The sequence below is a fragment of the Leguminivora glycinivorella genome, chromosome 9 (assembly GCF_023078275.1).
Source record: "Leguminivora glycinivorella isolate SPB_JAAS2020 chromosome 9, LegGlyc_1.1, whole genome shotgun sequence".
Classification (NCBI taxonomy): domain Eukaryota; kingdom Metazoa; phylum Arthropoda; class Insecta; order Lepidoptera; family Tortricidae; genus Leguminivora; species Leguminivora glycinivorella.
Genome location: NC_062979.1, coordinates 18914290 through 18932768, shown reverse-complemented (window position 1 = coordinate 18932768; position 18479 = coordinate 18914290). Strand labels below are relative to the sequence as shown.

Here is an 18479-nt window from a genome sequence, read left to right as displayed (position 1 = left end):
GTAAACGTCCATCTTGTTCAGTCAATACATTTATTTTTTATAACTTAATAACAGTATTCGTTTAGACGCTAGTTTTTCAGATATTAATTGTAACGTAAAGAACTTTAAGGCCGTTTTCACATTATCGGATCCGATATCGGATGTCGGAAGGATTTCAATAGAAAAAATCTAAGATGGCGCCTGTAATGTATGGGATATCGGTCCAACATCCGATATCGGATCGGATAATGTGAAAATACACTAAGTTTAACAGAAATCAAAAAACACGGTGTATATTTCATATAACACGGCGCCTGTGGACGTAAACTTATTAATGCCAATTGATATGGCGGCGATCTTTCGAGATTCGTGTTGAAAATTAGTATCGCACAAGCATCTCAGTCGTTTGGTGATCTCAATAAGAAAATATTATTTAATAAGTGCTACAAATAAATAAATAAAATATATTTTAATAAATAATAAAAATAGTGTCTTTAAAAGTTTTAAAATGAATATAAAAGTGACTCCCAAAGACGAGAAGGCAAATGAAGATGTGTTCGCAAAGTTGTGTGATTTCGGAAGATTTCAGACTTTTCAGTATTTTTTGGTTTGTTTACCGTTAGTCATGGTGTCCATGATGAACGTGAACTATATATTTGTTGCTGAAAATGTCAACTTCAGGTAAATAAAATAATATTCATCAAAAATATTTAAAAAAATACTTGTAAGTGTTACACTACAAGACTATTAATTCAAATGAAAACGCGATTATATTAAATAAATAGTGATGGGCAATTGCACCCATAGAACTGCCTGCCGCGAGGGTTGTAATTTATCTTATAATATTAGCCTTTTTTATAGCAAAGTATAACATTAATGTCTTTTAAACTTCGAAAAATATGGACATAAGGGCAAGATAAGCTCGAATCGGAATTAGAAATAAGTTTCTAATGTTGTCAAAGAAAATAATATTCTTACTTTTTCCTTAAATAATCTCCACTCAATCTGTATAATTTTCTTGGCAAAATACTCTGTTTTTATTAGTAAATAACATTTAATAGCCATGATACAATAACAGGAAAACTTAACAGGTTCACGCATCACGATCAGGATTTATCCTTTTATTTTTGAATTGCATAAATAAATAAATACATATTAGGTAGGTGGTATAATGACTCATGTCACGTGCAATAAACTTGAAATCACTAAAAACAAAAACGGATCATCATCCTCCTTGCGTTATCCCGGCATTTGCCGCGGCTCATGGTTGCCTGGGGTCCGCTGTGACAACTAATCCCAAGATTTGGCGTAGGCACTAGTTTTACGAAAACGACTGCCATCTGACCTTCCAACCCAAAGGGTAACTAACTAGGCCTCATTGGAATTAGTCCGGTTTCCTCACGATGTTTTCCTTCATCGAAAAGCGACTGGCAAATATCGAATGACATTTCGCACATAAGTTCCGAAAAACTCATTGGTACGAGCCGGGTTTCGAATCCGCGACCTCCGGATTGAAAGTCACACGCTCTTACCGCTAGGCCACCAGCGCTTTTCCAAATTCCACCAGCGCTTTAAAAACAAAAACAAATATTAAAACATTATCTACCAAAACCTGGTCAAAGTACAAAACTTTCAAGAGCCACGCATGTGGAAAACTCTTCTTTACCTTTCACCTTAACTCCGATACAACGAACTGCAATGATTGCAACTCATTTTTGTTTTTTTTGTTCGTAACTTACTTGCACGTGTGAAGTTCCCATAGAAGTTGCAGTTGGGTTGCAATCGGCTTTGGGTTCGCTGTGCCGATATATATTATAGGACATTCTTACACAGATTGACTGAGGCCCACGGTAAGCTCAAGGCTTGTGTTGTGGGTACTCAAACAACGATATATGCTCCCTGTTTTTATTGAATTCCGTTAACTTTAAGGGAAGGTTTTTTAGATCAAACACATTTATTTCTCTTAGAAACTAGCGTCTTAACTCTTACGGTTATCGAGTTATTAAAAAATAAAAATAATTACTGAACACGTGTGTGACAGCCTTTACCAATTCCTAATGTTATTTGTTTTGACATGTGCCGTCAATCACTTGGCACTAACTTGAATGTTATTCTTAAGGGTCTCTCACACTAATACATTAATTTATTATGTATGAAAATGATGAAAAAAATGTTTTTGCGAATTTAATTAAAAGTGATTTATACAGGGTGGTTCCTGATAATAGTGATAATGAACCTAGCCACGTGTCGAGTTTAACGGAAAACAAAAAAACACGGTGTACATAATATATAAATACTGATATACATAGAAAACATCCATGACAGGAACAAATATCTGTGCTCATCACACAAATAAATGCCCTTACCGGGATTCGAACCCGGGACCGCGATGTAGCAGGCAGGGTCACTACCAACTACGCCAGACCGGTCGTCGGTACTGACTGATTAAGTCCAAAGAAGTATTTTAAATTACCCATACAACCATTTCAGTCGCAAAATCTTCAAATCAGTAACTAACTGTCAAATGTGACATAACGCGTGGTAACGGCGTGCAAACAATGCGACCGTATTGATACAATAACAAAATGTAGTCGTCGTGTGCACTCGTTACGGTAACAAAATGTGTACGAATTTGTGGCTGTCAATGTCACTGTCAGAATGACTTTTAACGACACTTTATTAGTCGACGTTTGCACACATAACGGTAACAACATGTGGACGAATTTGTGGCTGTCATTGTCACTGTCAGAACGGTTTCTGACAGTGACATTGACAGAATTTGTACACACATGTGTAGGTCTGATTACCGAACTGCTCCTAAACCACTGTATCCGCAAATGACAATCTGAAATACGAAGGTTTCTCAAACTGTCTTGTGAAGTTGTGGACTGGTTGCTTTGAATCATTTAAATATGAGCGAATTAAATAATAATAAACGACGACGACCATTTAAGCACTCTTCGACATTTTATAGAAATGTGGGAAAGTTAAGAAAAGTGCAGAATGATAATACAAATAGATAAGCACTTTATAGTTACTTAATGTATTAAACATATAATTTTTAATTCTTATTGATAAAAATGAAGTGTAGTATTGCTTTACACAATAAAAGTAGGAATCAAATGAAATAGAGTATTTACTGTGATATTAATAGAATTTCTGTTGCGCAATGATAGTTTTTTCAGTACAGATGCTGCTTTTTTTAACGCAGTAGTGCGAGCAAATCAAGCAATGATTCATTTCTTGTCTGGTCGAAACTCTTAGCTTAGATTTAGGTACTGAAAATCGTCGTACGATACACGTGCGAAAAGGACATTCACAACTCGTGTCGATTTAAAACACTCCCTTCGTTCGTGTATTAATTTATTGCTACTCGTATCGATTTTCCTCTTTTCCGCACTCGTATCTACAAGTATTTTGTTTGGGTTACAAAAAAAACACATTATTTACTCTACTACGTTTTATTTATGTCTCTTTAACATTACAAATTTGTAGACACTTATCTATACAAAAATCTTGACAAAAGAAGTACAGATCGCTGAAATGAATGTTGATAGTAATATTAATGAAGACTACTTCAACAAGTGTCAATTGTGAAATGCCGCACAATACTAGTTGCTCTATAGAAGACCATAATAATATGATCCCCGATCCTTTACAACCCAGCAGCTCGGTACGCACGTTACAATTTTTTTTAATCTTCTTTAGTGAGGGCAACTGAGTACGACGGCATATTTAATTGTTTATAAAGTTTGAGGATACCTGAAAAAAATGAATACAAGAAGCCATTCTGCTTTCGGTCACGCGTGTACGCTGCGACCATTTTGCGACCGTTTGTTGACCGTTTGGTGACCGTTTGGCGACTGTTTTTTACATGGAATATTACCGTCTTAATCCATATTTTAACAACTTTATTGGTTTTCTAGGCATTATTTTTATTATTTCAGTATAGTATATGCACCAGAGCACTAAAACTTCACCAATCAATATACATAACACGCAAACACCGAGTAGTCAATAATATTATTACTGGTTAAACTGAGGTAAATTGATGGCGCGTTGATAAATTTAGACTTATTTTATGAAATCACTCGAGCAATTTAATTGGCCATGGTAATTAGCCCACATTATATTACAAATGCAAACAATATTTATCTTTAACAAATTCTTACGCCATTACATTTTAATGTCAAATGATTTTATTTCTTTTTTACTTTGACGTCTCTGACAGTCGCCATTTGAAAAGAATGAAATGAACGAATGATTTTGGGAAAGTAGTCGCCAAACGGTAACAATGTGTGCACGCGTAGTGCACACTTCTGTCACTTCTGTGACCATTTGTGCCTGTTACCAATCGTCCCCATTTGGGTCGCCGCGACTAAACGTCGACCGTACTGCGACTAAGCATTGAGACCCGAAGACCTGTGTGTACACAAAATAGGAGGATTTGCGTAGGAACGGCGACCGATTATGGTTATATGGGTAGCAAATCGAAGTACGTAGGGTGTTCAATAAATCTTGTCGTGTAATCATATATATTTATATTTTTTCAAAATAAGCCCCACAACAATTAATACATTTATTCATACGCACAAACCACTCATTTATCCAACCCTCCCACTTTCCTTTATTAATTAATTCTAATTCTTCCTCAAACGCACCAACCAACTGTTCGTCCGTAGAAAACTTGCGCCCTTTCATGCGGTTCTTCACGTATGGAAATAACCCAAAGTCACAGGGTGCAAGATCAGGACTGTAGGCAGGGTGCTCCAGTACTTTAATGCCAGATGCCCTCAGAAATTGCGAAGTAGCGCCAGCTCTATGAGCTGGTGCATTGTCGTGGTGTAGAAACCACGAGGAGAGTCCCGACTTCGGTCGTCGATTTCTCAGTACTTCGAATAATTGAGGCAGACAAATCTCAGTATACCATTGACTTGTAACGGTCTTCTGTCCACTAAGCATCACTGATTTTACTAATCCTTGCTTGTTAAAAAAAACAGTCGTCATTATTTTTTTCACCGACTTCGATTTCCGCACTTGTGTTGGTTGCTCTTCGTCTTCGAAGACCCATATTTTGCTTTGCGATTTAGTTGGCACGTCGTAATAATAAATCCAGGTTTCGTCACCCGTGATAATTGAACTGACACTCTTGGATTGGCCATTGTCAAATTGTTTCACCATAGTTTGCGCCCATTGTACGCGATGTAGTTTTTGGTGCTCACTTAAGGTGTGGGGTACCCACAGGGTACAAAGTTTTTTTACACTTAAATGATTCGTCACAATGTTGTGCAAAGAAGATACAGGAATATTTAAGAGTTCTTCTAACTGACGATATGTGATTCGGCGATCTTCTCTAATAGCTTTTTCCACACGAGCTATGTTTTCTGGCACTTGAATTTCTGCGGGTCTTCCCGGTCGCGGGTCGTCGTTTAGCTCAAAATCCTCACGTTTGAACTGTAAGTACCATCGTTCCACAGTCCTCACAGATGGGGCTTCTGGACCAAAAACAGAACACATCTCGTCAAAACATTCTTGCTTAGATAAACCGCGCTTGAAGTTATAGTAAATAATAACACGATAGTCTCGTTTGCTCAACGACATGTTCTCTATTTTTTCTAATTTTAATTTGGACTATAATATTAATTCTAGGGAGCTGAAATAAATGTGTTTATTCCTGTAATTGACGACACTTAATGACGAACACATGAACTGTCGCTGTACGCTTAGCGTTTGCAGACACGTCAAAACTTGTTGAACACCCTACGTAATAAGTTAAACTGGGCTACAACCTACTCTTAACTACCAAACGTTTTGTGTAGGTACATATGCACCGCACGACTAATCACCCTGTTTTGTATAAGTGTATTGGCGACTTATTTTCATTGTATTTTTAAAAATACCCTCTTTGTTTATAGTTATTTCGTTAACTTCAGACAAAATAAATGTATTTGCATAGTTTAGAGTTCTCGTGTTTAAGCGAGTTGTAAATTCTTAGTGAGGATAAAGCATCTTAAACCTAAACCTAAGTAAAGTTTATAATATTGCTAATACTGAATATAATTATAATCTGTAATATTACGCTAAAAAGTGCAGTTATACCTACGGACTGGATTTTGTCCAGTCACTGGTCATTCCGGTTTTACCTCTTTTGATTGCATGCAACCTTTTCGCTGACCACAATGCGTATTTAAAATATAGATTTTTTTAAATATTGTATGAGTAAAACTACCCTAATCTCGAAGGTTTAATAAATGACCACAGAGTAAATATAGACGTAACATAGCAGTACAATTTTTCGTGTATGTTTGTTAAAAATCTAATGTATTTTTATATTAAAGGAAAAAATGGAAAAATTTACGCTTCGGTAGATGGCGCTAGACGTCACCCCAAGACGTGTGTACATAAGGAAAGGCATGGAAAGATTTGCGATGTCTGGCGTGGCTTCCGTAGCTCAATTGGTTAAGAGCCTTGCACGGATTGCAAATGATGCGGGTTCAAGTCCCGCCGGAAGCGTAAATTTTTCCATTTTTTTCCTTTAATATAAAAATGTTTAGAATCGTTAGCAGACGTTTCTGCTTGTTAAAAAATAAATCTAATGTATGACTCCCAGACTAATACACGTCAAATATTAGATCTTATTGATACAATCCCGTCACGGGGTTCCCGTGTGCTGACGGGCTAAGAATTTCACCACCCCTTTTCTTCCCGTGGGTGTCGTAGAAGTCGACTATGGGATATGGGTTAAACTGTGGCGTAGGCGAGAGGCTGGCAACCTTTCACTGCAATGTCACAGTTTCGTTTTCTTTCAACTCCTTATTTGCCTAGAGTGGCACAGAAACTTGAGTAGTTTCTTGTGCTCTGCCTACCCCTTTATAAGATATAGGTGTAATTGTATGTATGTATGTATTGATACAATATCAAAGAGGATCGAATAGGTATTATAGAGAGTTACTGTCAAAGTAAAATGTGTAATCACAGTGCATAGACTGCCATCTCTCGATACAAGCTTAAAACTTTTGAACCTCAGTTTTGACAATTTGGCCTATATTTCTTGATATGTGTTAAAATGTCAAATATTAATATTAGCGCTATCTAGCCGAGCGTTCCCCAAAGGTGTAACGCCATCTAGGCCATCGTACCTTTTTCTCTAGGGCTTTGAGGTACGTTTTTTTCTTAGACTTTATCCGTCTATACGGAGTTACATATGTCTTTGTACAATATGGATCGGATATGTCAATGTAAAGTGTCATTTTTGTCTGAGGATGTTAAGAGTGGGGCCGCGTATCAACTAAAACCTTCGTTGACTTATGCCGAGGGTTTCACGTTCAGGCAAAAGGCAGGCGATACGGCGATACTAGATAATTATACAAATATCTACATCAAACGCTAAAACTATATATAGGAGTGGAATGCTCTGCCTGAGTCTGTGTTTCCACATGAGTACAATCCAGGTCTCTTTAAAGCAAGAGTAAATAGGTATCTCATAGGTAAGCGTGCTCCACCGTAGACCGCATCATCACTTACCATCAGGTGTGATCGTGGTCAAACGTAGTCTACCTATTCATACACAAAAAAAAAATGTTCTTTCCCCATTGAAAAAAAGGGTACTTACAACAAAGGTTGCCTATCGGTCGCTATGGCGTCGCAGAGTTTTCTCAAGGGCGTCACGAAACTCACGCACTAACATGTTCAATGCTCATTGCTTACATCTCGGCAGGTAGATTCTAAAACTATACTCAAATTATAGGCTATTATAAGGCAGAACATGTAAACTGACTCACACTACGAATACGAAACAGATTAAGGGCTAATTTTAATACACATTTTTTCGTTAGTCTCTGCGAACGACCTTGAGTAAACGTCTTCCGGGGCAATAGGTCTCGGTCAAGGTCATTGTCACTTCATTGATAATTTTAACGGCCAAGTTAATATTCACAATTATCATATTACACAAATGAGATATGACGTAGACAGTAGACACATATACGGGTTTTGCAGACGATGCAAAAAAAGGTTATTTACTGATATGTTTTGTGAATTTTATGATCTTAATTAGATATACGACATATGGAGTTATTGTTTATAGATAGCATATTAAATGACAGCTGACTGATAGGTAGGTATACCAATTATAAGATTATTATACGTCTAAAGTAGAGCCTCTATCCAAGTCTAATTCAAATTAATGAAATTACTAAAAAAGTTACTGAAAAAAAAATGTTTTTTTAGGCAGAGCCCATATAATATTACAGAGTGGTAACATATATAACACTTAAGCTACATTATTAACTTAAAATCCACATTGCATATTACTAAAATTATTACTAAACAGTTATTTATTATATAAAAAAATACTGCATTTTTTGAAACTCCACTGGCTGAACCTACTGCGCCTTAATAACTTTTTATTTATATTAAATTTGCACAATAAAATATAAGCACCTACAAATACCTGAAATACCTCATTGCCTTGATTAAATGTTCGATAAATGTAAGTAGTTATATAGTTTATTAGTAGTATGTATGTATGTATGTGTGTTCTGTTCTGTTCAGAAAGAGAAGAGTCGTGGAATGTCAATGGACCCCATATATTTCCGATCAGATCTAACAACTAAAACTAATAGGGACACCAAATTGGCTATTATGCGGTTAGAGTAGATTTTATATAAAATTTTTACAGGTATAAAAAAAATATATTCGAATAGATGAAATTACTAGAAAAAGGCCTCAAAATTGCATTACAATTTTTTGGGTTCCCTATTGTGAGACTAAAAAATTATGCACCAAAATCTCTGCTGCCTGTACCTACTACCTACGGAGCCTTAAAAACTTGTTCTAGAATAGAATATAATATATTACCTATGGGTCACTGGTGGTACATAGTAAAGTAACCAAGTAAATTGAAGTAAGCTTACTGATTATGATTAGATATCATTAAAAATTCGAGTATTTACACAAATATTTACAAAGACCCATGTAGAATTTAATCCTAGTATAAATAAGATTATAAAATTCCAGAAAATGTCAGTTTTAAAACGTTTTAGTTCAAAAGGTTGTTTGAAGCAAGCCTACTGATTATGATTAGATATGATTGCGAAAAACTAACGACTATTTATATAAATACATATGTAAATATCAAGACGGATGTAGAATTGGGAATGGGCCTGGCCCCGTAGCCGAATGGTATTTCTCCGACGCGAAACGAAAACGAAACGTAGTCTGGCTCTGTCGCGCCAATACGCAAGAGTGATAGAGATAGATATCTACTAGTGTTTCGTTTCGTGAGCGTTTCGTGACTTCGTGAGCGTTTGTGCCATTCGGCTACGCACCTCGCCTCGGTAGCGCTTAGCACTCATAGTACAAGCTTTGCTTAGTTTGGAGCTAGATTGATCTGTGTAAGGTATCTCCCAATATTTATTATTATACTAGTTATTGGCCGCGACTTCGCTAGTGTTAGAAAGAAACAAAAAGTATCCATCCCACTCCATCCCTTCAACTATCTCCACATAAATAAATCACGTCAATTCGTGCGTCGCTCCGTTTTGCCGTGAAAGACGGACACACAAACAGACACACACACGTTCCCATTTATAATATTAGTATGGACAGGGGCGGCTCACTCCGCGATTCTATCGCCGTGCTACAAGTACATGCCGGCGGCCGCGAGTTCGCGGCCTAATCAGGGGTGGCGCGTGTTCTCACGGAACGCACGTTCGCACTTTCTATTGTTATTTTACGTCGCGAGTTTTTTTTTTTAAGGTTCATATGCGATGTCCGCGTGTGGAATGGTTGACAATGCTAAGTTAAATAGACATCATGAATAAAATATGTACCATAGGACATTCTTACACAGATCTACTATTGATTAAGTCCCACGGAAAAGTTCAATAAGACTTGTGATGTTGGAACTTAAACCAAAATACTGTATATATATTATATACCTAAAAAGTACCCAAGACTTAAATATAATAGTATAAAATTTTATCTGAGTAATTATAATAATTCGTTTTAATCCATAGGCAACCCTATCATCCGACGCTGCGCACGTGCGGCTGGTTTGTTTGTAAACATTTTGTAGGCATTTAAAAAGGCGGCATTTCGTGAACATCAAAGCAGTGGGCCTTCTGTACTTGAACTATTATATATTTTAAGTACTATTATAGATACGTACGTACGTATATGTACTATTATAGATTTTAATTTTAAGTATTTTTTCAGATGTCGAGTCCCGGAATGTGACGGGCCCAACGCCACAGCATCCACGCCCGTGTGGTGGCCTACCACTCACGACACGAAGTGCATAAGGCCAGTGTTCAACCTGACAGAAGCGACGTGCGATAACCAGATGGCTGTTGAGTTCAGGGAGTGTGATGACTGGATTTATGAGCATGAGAATTCAGTTGCGGTTAAGGTTGGTTATGATTGGAGTGGAGACAATTAGATTCAATAATTATTGGTAATTGCAAGACCGCTTCGTAAAAGAAACTAAATTTAAGTTTTACGATACGTTCAATTTAAATTTGTTTAGTTTTACGTGCAACACCGTGAAGTAGTTTTACAAAAAGTTAGTACTTATGATCGTTCGTATTTTGGGTATTTTCGCGAAAAAAGATTAAAAACTTTTTTTTAAATAGTTAAATTTAATGTTTTTCTTACTCAGAATCACGAGCCCTTTCGACCCTACTAGGCAGAAAAAAACGTCACAAATTTAATTTTTCCACTTTGTTACCATTTTTCAAATACTTTGTCCAGCGGTTACAAAGTGGAAAGTACTCACTTATGCAAAATGATAGAAAATTTTGGGACCATTTTTTGTCTCTTGTTTTTTGTCCTAGATCGAAAGGGCTCGAGATTCTGAGTAGTAAAAACTTAAAACTTACCTACCTTAGAAAAAATATTTTTGGTGATTGATGTTCTCGCGAAAATGCCCAAATGCGAAGCGAACTATTTTTCTACGATCATAATTATTGAAATAAAACACCGATAATCTGCTTCTTAACTTTGTGTTAAAGAAAAGATCAAAATGATCAATCAAAGTTACCTGTCGCACTTAAAATGAAGAAAAAAAATGCTGTTCAGAAAAAAAAACTGAAATGAAAAGTGGGTAATGGGTCACTTTACTCATTCCATTGATAAATTGCATCGTCCTCTTTATCGCGTTGCTGTTACGATTAGTGCAGACCTGCCACTCGTTTTATCAAGGAAATTGACAGGGCAACGCCCATTTCCCACAACTCGTGCCATTTTCTGCGCTTTCGTGTTTCTTATCTTATATTATGTCTTATTTAACAACTTTTCACCCCGTATACTTTAGCACAGTATAATAAAGAATACTATCGTACAGTATGGCCACTCTCGCTCTCCGCTGAAAGTGCAGCCCACCCCTTCTCGGTTATTTCACAGTTCAGATATTTGTTCCTGAGTCATGGATGTTTTCTATGTATACCTATAAGTATGTATTTATCTATATAAGTATGTATATAGTCGCTTAGCACCCATAGTACAAGCTTTGCTTAGTTTGGGGCTAGGTTGATCTGTGTAAGGTGTCCCCCAATATTTATTTAGTTACCGCCTGTCAAAAACGCGAACAGTCGACCTGTCATGTTTCACTCATACAAGCATGGTACGCGTTCACCTACACGAACAGACTGTGTGCTAGGAACGCGCCTCTTTCATATATTTGATCGCTGGTGTCCGAGGTGTGACTTTGGTCTACAGCGTTATTGCGAAATAATATTGGCTATATTCTAAAATAATATTTTCATACTTTTTAGGGTTCCGTAGTCAACTAGGAACCCTTATAGTTTCGCCATGTCTGTCTGTCCGTCCGTCCGTCCGTCCGTCCGTCCGTCCGTCCGTCCGTCCGTCCGTCCGTCCGTCCGTCCGTCCGTCCGCGGATAATCTCAGTAACTGTAAGCACTAGAAAGCTGAAATTTGGTACCAATATGTATATCAATCACGCCAACAAAGTGCAAAAATAAAAAATGGAAAAAAAATGTTTTATTAGGGTAGCCCCCCTACATGTAAAGTGGGGGCTGATTTTTTTTTTATTCCAACCCTAACGTGTGATATATTGTTGGATAGGTATTTAAAAATGAATAGGGGTTTACTAAGATCGTTTTTTGATAATACTAATATTTTCGGAAATAATCGCTCCTAAAGGAAAAAAAAGTGCGTCCCCCCCCCTCTAACTTTTGAACCATAAGTTAAAAAAATATGAAAAAAATCACAAAAGTAGAACTTTATAAAGACTTTCTAGGAAAATTGTTTTGAACTTGATAGATTCAGTAGTTTTTGAGAAAAATACGGAAAACTACGGAACCCTACACTGAGCGTGGCCCGACACGCTCTTGGCCGGTTTTTGTCTGTCTGACTTTGACATTTTTTATGGGAGGAATAAATAAACATGACGATTATAACAGCTGCATTTTTTAATTTTATCTACGGAGCCCTAGAAACCTCACTCCATGTGTAAACAATATACAATATTGCTCTCGTAATTTTTATACACATTAACAAAAAAATAGTATTGTAACAAATAAAATCGAGATGATAAATATAGACGTGATGATCATTACATCTAAGTCACGTCATATCCTCGTGGCGACGATAATTATTGTAATCATTATTATAATTGAGGCTTTAATCATTATGCACGTTATCTATTCAAGCATAGATTCATTGTTATCTAAGAACCATACTAGTGATCATTGCTTGCTTTGCGATACTTAACCTCTCGTTTGCCGGAACGTGGATCCACGTTCGTAGATATTGAATTCTAATTAATTAACCGCCTTCCAAATCTCAAAGGAAGGGGTTATCAAGTCGTCTGTATGTTTTTTTTTTTAATGTTTGTTCCTCGATATCTCCGTCGTTACTAGACCGATTTTGAAAAATTTTTTTTTGATTGAATGTATATGCATACAGATTGGTCCCATTTTTCTCAGAACCCAGTTCTGATGATGGGATCATGGAGAAATCGAGGGAACTCCTCAAATCTGAAAGGCATAGATATGGTGATTTTTGTGTTTTTAAAGGAACAGCATGCATTTACGTACGGAACAGTGACATTTGGTGCAGTGGAACTCCTGATGATGGTCAGAATGGAACTCCTCAAATCTGAACGGCACACTTATAGTGACTTTGGTATTTTTATAAGAACAGCATGCACTTACGTCCAGAACAGTGATATTTGGTGCAGTGGAATTGCTGATGATGGTCAGAACGGAACTCCTCAAATCTGAACGGCACACTTATAGTGACTTTGGTATTTTTATAAGAACAGCATGCACTTACGTCCAGAACAGTGACATTTGGTGCAGTGGAACTGCTGATGAAGAGTGAGCCGCCCCTGGTTAGAGTTCCGTTCTGATAATCATTCTCATCTGTAAGTACTTCAGAATCATCCAGATTTCAAAATTGGTTCAGAAATAACGGAGATATCGAATAACAAACATTAAAAAATATACAGACGAATTGATAACATAATCCAACATTTGAAAGTATTTATCACCAGAACCCCAAAGGAAGGCGGTTTTTTTTTCTTAAAAATTATTTTAAATTGGAGTTCAATACCTACGAACGTGGATCCACCTTCCGGTACACAAGAGTGTACGGTCTATGTACTATGTACGGTCTCTTGACATCATGCATCACTTTGCACATTGTTTTCTAGCTGGATATCGGGTGCCAATCATGGAAAGCTTCGTTTGTAGGCAGCGTCCACAACATAGGAATGTTGTTCTCAATGATATTGATGGGTTGGATAGCTGACAGGTAATCCACAGTCGTTTTTAACACTAAAACTTAAACATCCAAATGTACAGTACATTATTGTACAATATATTCCTTAATGTATTTTTTTTTTCGTGAAATAATCATCTATCTATATATCTCAGATTCGGAAGAAAACCGACAATAATAATTTGCGCCGTGGGAGGAGCGGTCGGAGTGTTTAAAATCTTCATGACCAATTTCTACGCTTATCTGGCCGTAGAATTCTTGGAGTCGTTCGTCGCATCCGGACTTTACACTGTCGCTATTGTCTGGAGTAAGTTTGTCCAGCCTATCGCTTTTAATGACCTTACTACAAACATGCATGTTATCGAATTATCGATAAAGACAGTTCTTAGAAATATAAAATTTTTGAAACTACACCTCGCCTCCCTAAATTAGCTGAGTCTGTTTTAAAAAAACAAATGTACATCTTCTACAAAAGTACCGATACTTTTGCCGTGAGTTGTACTGATAGTACCTACTGATAGATCATACCGGTGATCGTAGACAGACTAGGGTATTTTCGCGAGAAGAATCACCAAAAATATTTTTCTAATGTAGGTAAAAAAATGGTCCCAAAATTTTCTATTATTTTGCATACTTTCCACTTTGTAACCGCTGTACAAAGTGTTTTTAAAAATAGTAACGAAGTGGAAAATATAAGTTGGGACGCTTTTTTCCGCCTAGTAGGACGGAAAGGGCTCGTGATTCTGAGTAGGAAAAACATTTTAGAAAAATTTTTTTGAATATTTTTCGCGAAAATGCCCAATAAGATAAAGCATCGTCAAAAAAACCATACGCCATGCGAAGAAGTAGGTGTGCATGGTCACGCATCTTCCACAAAAAAGTTGATCATATTTTTTAATTTCCAGTGATTGAAGTCGGCGGTGAAACCAAAAGAGTATCAGCTGGTGTCATATTTTCCTACGCCATATACGTAGGCGAGGTAGCATTCGCCTTCATAGCGATGGGACTCCAGCACTGGAAGTCTCTGATACTAGCCATATACGCCCCTGTGATTCTGTTCGTCGTCTACATAGTTATTCTGCAAGAGAGCACAAGATGGCAACTATTGCGAGGAAAAACTAATGGTGCAAAGAGAACGTTTAAAATAATAGCCAAGATAAATAAACTAGCTTTAACGAATGAAGAAATCGATAATATAAAAGAAGATGATTTAAGATTGAAATTCAATGTAGCTTCTCAAAAAGAAAAAGAGACAGTGAAGGATATTATTAAGTCTAAAGAAATAATGATACGGCTAGCAGTGATTTCCTTCTGTTTTTTCACATCTAGCTTTATATATTACGGGTTGGCAGTACAAGCAGTTTCATTGCCTGGGGACAAGTATTTGAATTTCGCACTGACTTCGTTGACATCGTTTCCTGGAGACCTGTTGGCATATTTCACCTTTTCTAAATATGGAAGAAGAATATCTTTACAAGGCGGTTATTTGGGCTGCGGTGCATTTATACTTGCACAGGCTTTTGCTCCGGAGTGTAAGTATATTTCATCATCATCATCCTCCTTGCGTTATCCTGGCATTTGCCACGGCTCATGGGACCTGGGGTCCGCTTTGACAACTAATCCCAAGATTTGACGTAGACAGACACTAGTTTGACCTGACCTGAATTAGTCCGGTTTCCTCACGATGTTTTCCTTCACCTTCATCTATAGGATCCTTTCACTTGCTCGTTTTTCAATTCCACACTCGGCGTTAAAATACAACTTTGCCCCCTTGTATAACAAATAACTAATATTTAGGCACAGATAATACATCTTCCCCTTTCTTCATATTTTCTTTACCAATAAATGATATTATGATTATGATAGGTATGAGCGACATGAGCGTGCCTTTGCACTTAATTTTTTCTTCTGTTTCAGCAACCCCATGGCTAAAATTGACGCTGTTTCTACTAGGGAAATTAGGAACCGCTCTCTGTTTTACTGGAGTGTATACGTACAGTTTAGAACTGTTTCCTACTAGCGTAAGAGGATCCTTGTTTGGATTTTGCAACACGCTTGCGAGAATCGGTAGTATGCTGTCGCCGCTGGCTCCTTTATTAGTAAGTATAATTTAAATAACTGAAATACACCTAAAAAGTGACCAAGTCAACTGGCGAATGAACCGGGAATCGAACCCAGGCAGGCAAACATGCATTATCGCGCGACCATACTTGCCTGTCTTCAACTTACGTGGCTACCTAACGTCTTTACCTAGCCATTCTAAAAATATTTCATAAATTAGTGATTTTCCTGAGTTAATAAAAACTTATTCAATGTTTAGTAACTTATATATACCTATCTATTAGTTCTATTACACTAATGGCTTTGTGACCTATCGATTTTGCGATATTAGTTTAAAAGTAACTTTAATAAATATAGTAGGTATGACTGCCAGTCAACAACAAAAACTCTAAGAGAAATAAATACCCTCCGTAATTCGCAAATTATTTTTGCTGCAGACCCTTACTCTCAAATTTGCGTCCTATAACCATTCATACATACGAAAGCATTTTTACCCAAGCTGAATCAGAGACCTTCACTAACGCTCGGTCAACAACTGTTTTTTTTTTTCAGGTATCGGAGCTGCCCGCTCTACCATCAATACTCTTTGCGTCGACGGCCATGATGGCAGCTCTACTATTAACATTTACCCCTGAGACAAAGACTTTACCATTGTTTGACACTGTGGAAGAAGTAGAGGCTTATAAATCAAAAATGACTACTAAGCTTTAGAAAATACTATAAAATAAATGATCTAGTAAAATTATTTTTTCTTCTTCGTTCTAAGTGCGTTTTCACATTGTCCGTTCCGATATCGGATGTAGGAAGGATTTCTAAGGCAAAAATCAAAGGTGACAGCTTAAATATATGGGATATCGATCCTATATTCAATATCGGATCGGATACTGTGGAAACGCACTGAGGCTCTATTTAGACGGTGCCCGACCTTCATAAGATTTTAGTTTCATTGCGGACTGTTGCTACAAGATCTAAATATCTGAACGAAAAGCAAATACTTAAACCCGTTAATTTATCAATCAATCAATCAATTATTTATTCGTGATAACTACAAAAAATACACAAGTACAAAAACACGTTTTTCTTCGTTCAGATCTACTGTACTGGCTTTTGCCCGCGGCGGCCCGCGTTAGAAAGAGACAAAAAGAAGCCTATGTCACTCTCCATCCCGTCAACTATTTCCACCTAAAAAATCACGTCGATTCGTCGCTCCGTTTTGCCGTGAAAGACGGACAAACAAACAGACATACACACTTTCCCATTTATAATATTTGTATGGATTTCAGCGCACCAATCAAATGCCGCAATGTATTGACACTCGTATGCGAGTTCTCAAATGGGCCCTAATTCTGACTAATCAGAAAGCCCAGTCTTACAAAATAAAAAATATTCAGGTATCTCAGGTATATGTTTTCCTCATGCACCCGACCCAAATTATTCAGGAAAACAACACACAATATACACATAATTATGATCTATTTAGTTCCCCCACATTTGCTTAAAATTACCATCCCACATGAATTCTTGAATTATAATGTCGAATAACTAGAATACAAATTACATATGGGTTCAAGGAGAACAGTTACAGAAGCAGAAGTCGCATTCTTTTACCTCGTACCTAGCTAACACACAATCGCTTAAGGGTGCCATTCCACCAGAGATGCGCCATACATGGATGTGTTTGATATCACATCATTCTACAAAGCATAGCGCTGGTGGGAACGGGTTCGACTAAGCTGACTGGTGGATATCACATCCACGTAGTGCATCTCTGGTGGAAACCCTTAACTTCGTAGCGTATCGTCGCTCTCCCTATCGTTACTATGTATTCATTTCAATTACGAATGCCCGACATCACTTGAGATGATCAATTGATCATGGTCATTAATAACAAAAGATACCTGTGGCCACTTGGCCAGACCCATTTTCGGCATGGTATTAGTTGTATGCAGTTTGTACCGACGTTGTATGGAGTTACGGTTGGTATACGAGTCTCTAGATATTGGTTCCCATAAATTCTTAAGTCATAATGTAATTCCACGTTTTTGTTGGTCATAATTTGGTTTTTCTCAGAAACTAACTTTTCAGGATTGCCATAAAACAAACCTAACCTATCTATTGACGAGGATTACCATTAGGTAGTCATAATTCTGAAACCATTAACTTTTCAGTCGTCAATAGATAGGTTAGGTTTGTTTTATGGCAATCCTGAAAAGTTAGTTTCTGAGAAAAGCCAAATTATGACCAACAAAAACGTGGAATTACATTATGACTTAAGAATTTATGGGAACCAATATCTAGAGACTCGTATACCGGGTTTACTGACGATTCGCCAAAAAACGTTTCCCAAAGTTTCACATCCCAAACTATTATTCCCAAATTATCATTTCCCAAATATAATAAAGTATTAATAAACGTTTGGCAAAACAACTTATCGCAAATTGACATTTAGCTAATTTTTTTTGGCAAGTATTTGTTTCCCAAAATATTTACTTGGTCAAATTTCATTTTACCAAATATTATTTAGATTAATAAGAAACCTTATGTTTTCAAGACCATTATGATCTATTAATTTTTAATTACTTTAAAACGCCATTTGCTCACTGTCAACCTAACACGCTCCTCCTCGCTTCGCTCGTCGTCGCACCTAAACTGACCCTGTCACACACGAGTTTTCTGTTACAATACTAATAAAATTA

The 18479-nt window shown here is 37.0% G+C and overlaps 1 protein-coding gene across 1 annotated transcript; it reads left to right on the top strand.

Moving 5' to 3' along the window:
* Positions 1-389: 389 nt before the first annotated feature.
* On the top strand, positions 390-16546 carry LOC125229538 (organic cation transporter protein-like). Its single transcript, XM_048134401.1, has 7 exons — positions 390-660; positions 10198-10390; positions 13655-13755; positions 13878-14029; positions 14628-15254; positions 15640-15821; positions 16336-16546. The coding sequence occupies exons 1-7, from the start codon at positions 488-490 to the stop codon at positions 16492-16494; spliced, it is 1587 nt and encodes a 528-aa protein (XP_047990358.1). The 5' UTR covers positions 390-487; the 3' UTR covers positions 16495-16546.
* The last annotated feature ends 1933 nt before the right edge of the window (positions 16547-18479 follow it).

Bases quoted from the DNA above. Each gene is read 5' to 3' on its own strand.
- LOC125229538 (XM_048134401.1), top strand. From the start codon at position 488: ATGAATATAAAAGTGACTCCCAAAGACGAGAAGGCAAATGAAGATGTG. The intron at 10,391-13,654 runs GTTGGTTATGAT...ATTGTTTTCTAG, and splicing joins AGAATTCAGTTGCGGTTAAG to CTGGATATCGGGTGCCAATC. The intron at 15,255-15,639 runs GTAAGTATATTT...CTTCTGTTTCAG, and splicing joins ACAGGCTTTTGCTCCGGAGT to CAACCCCATGGCTAAAATTG.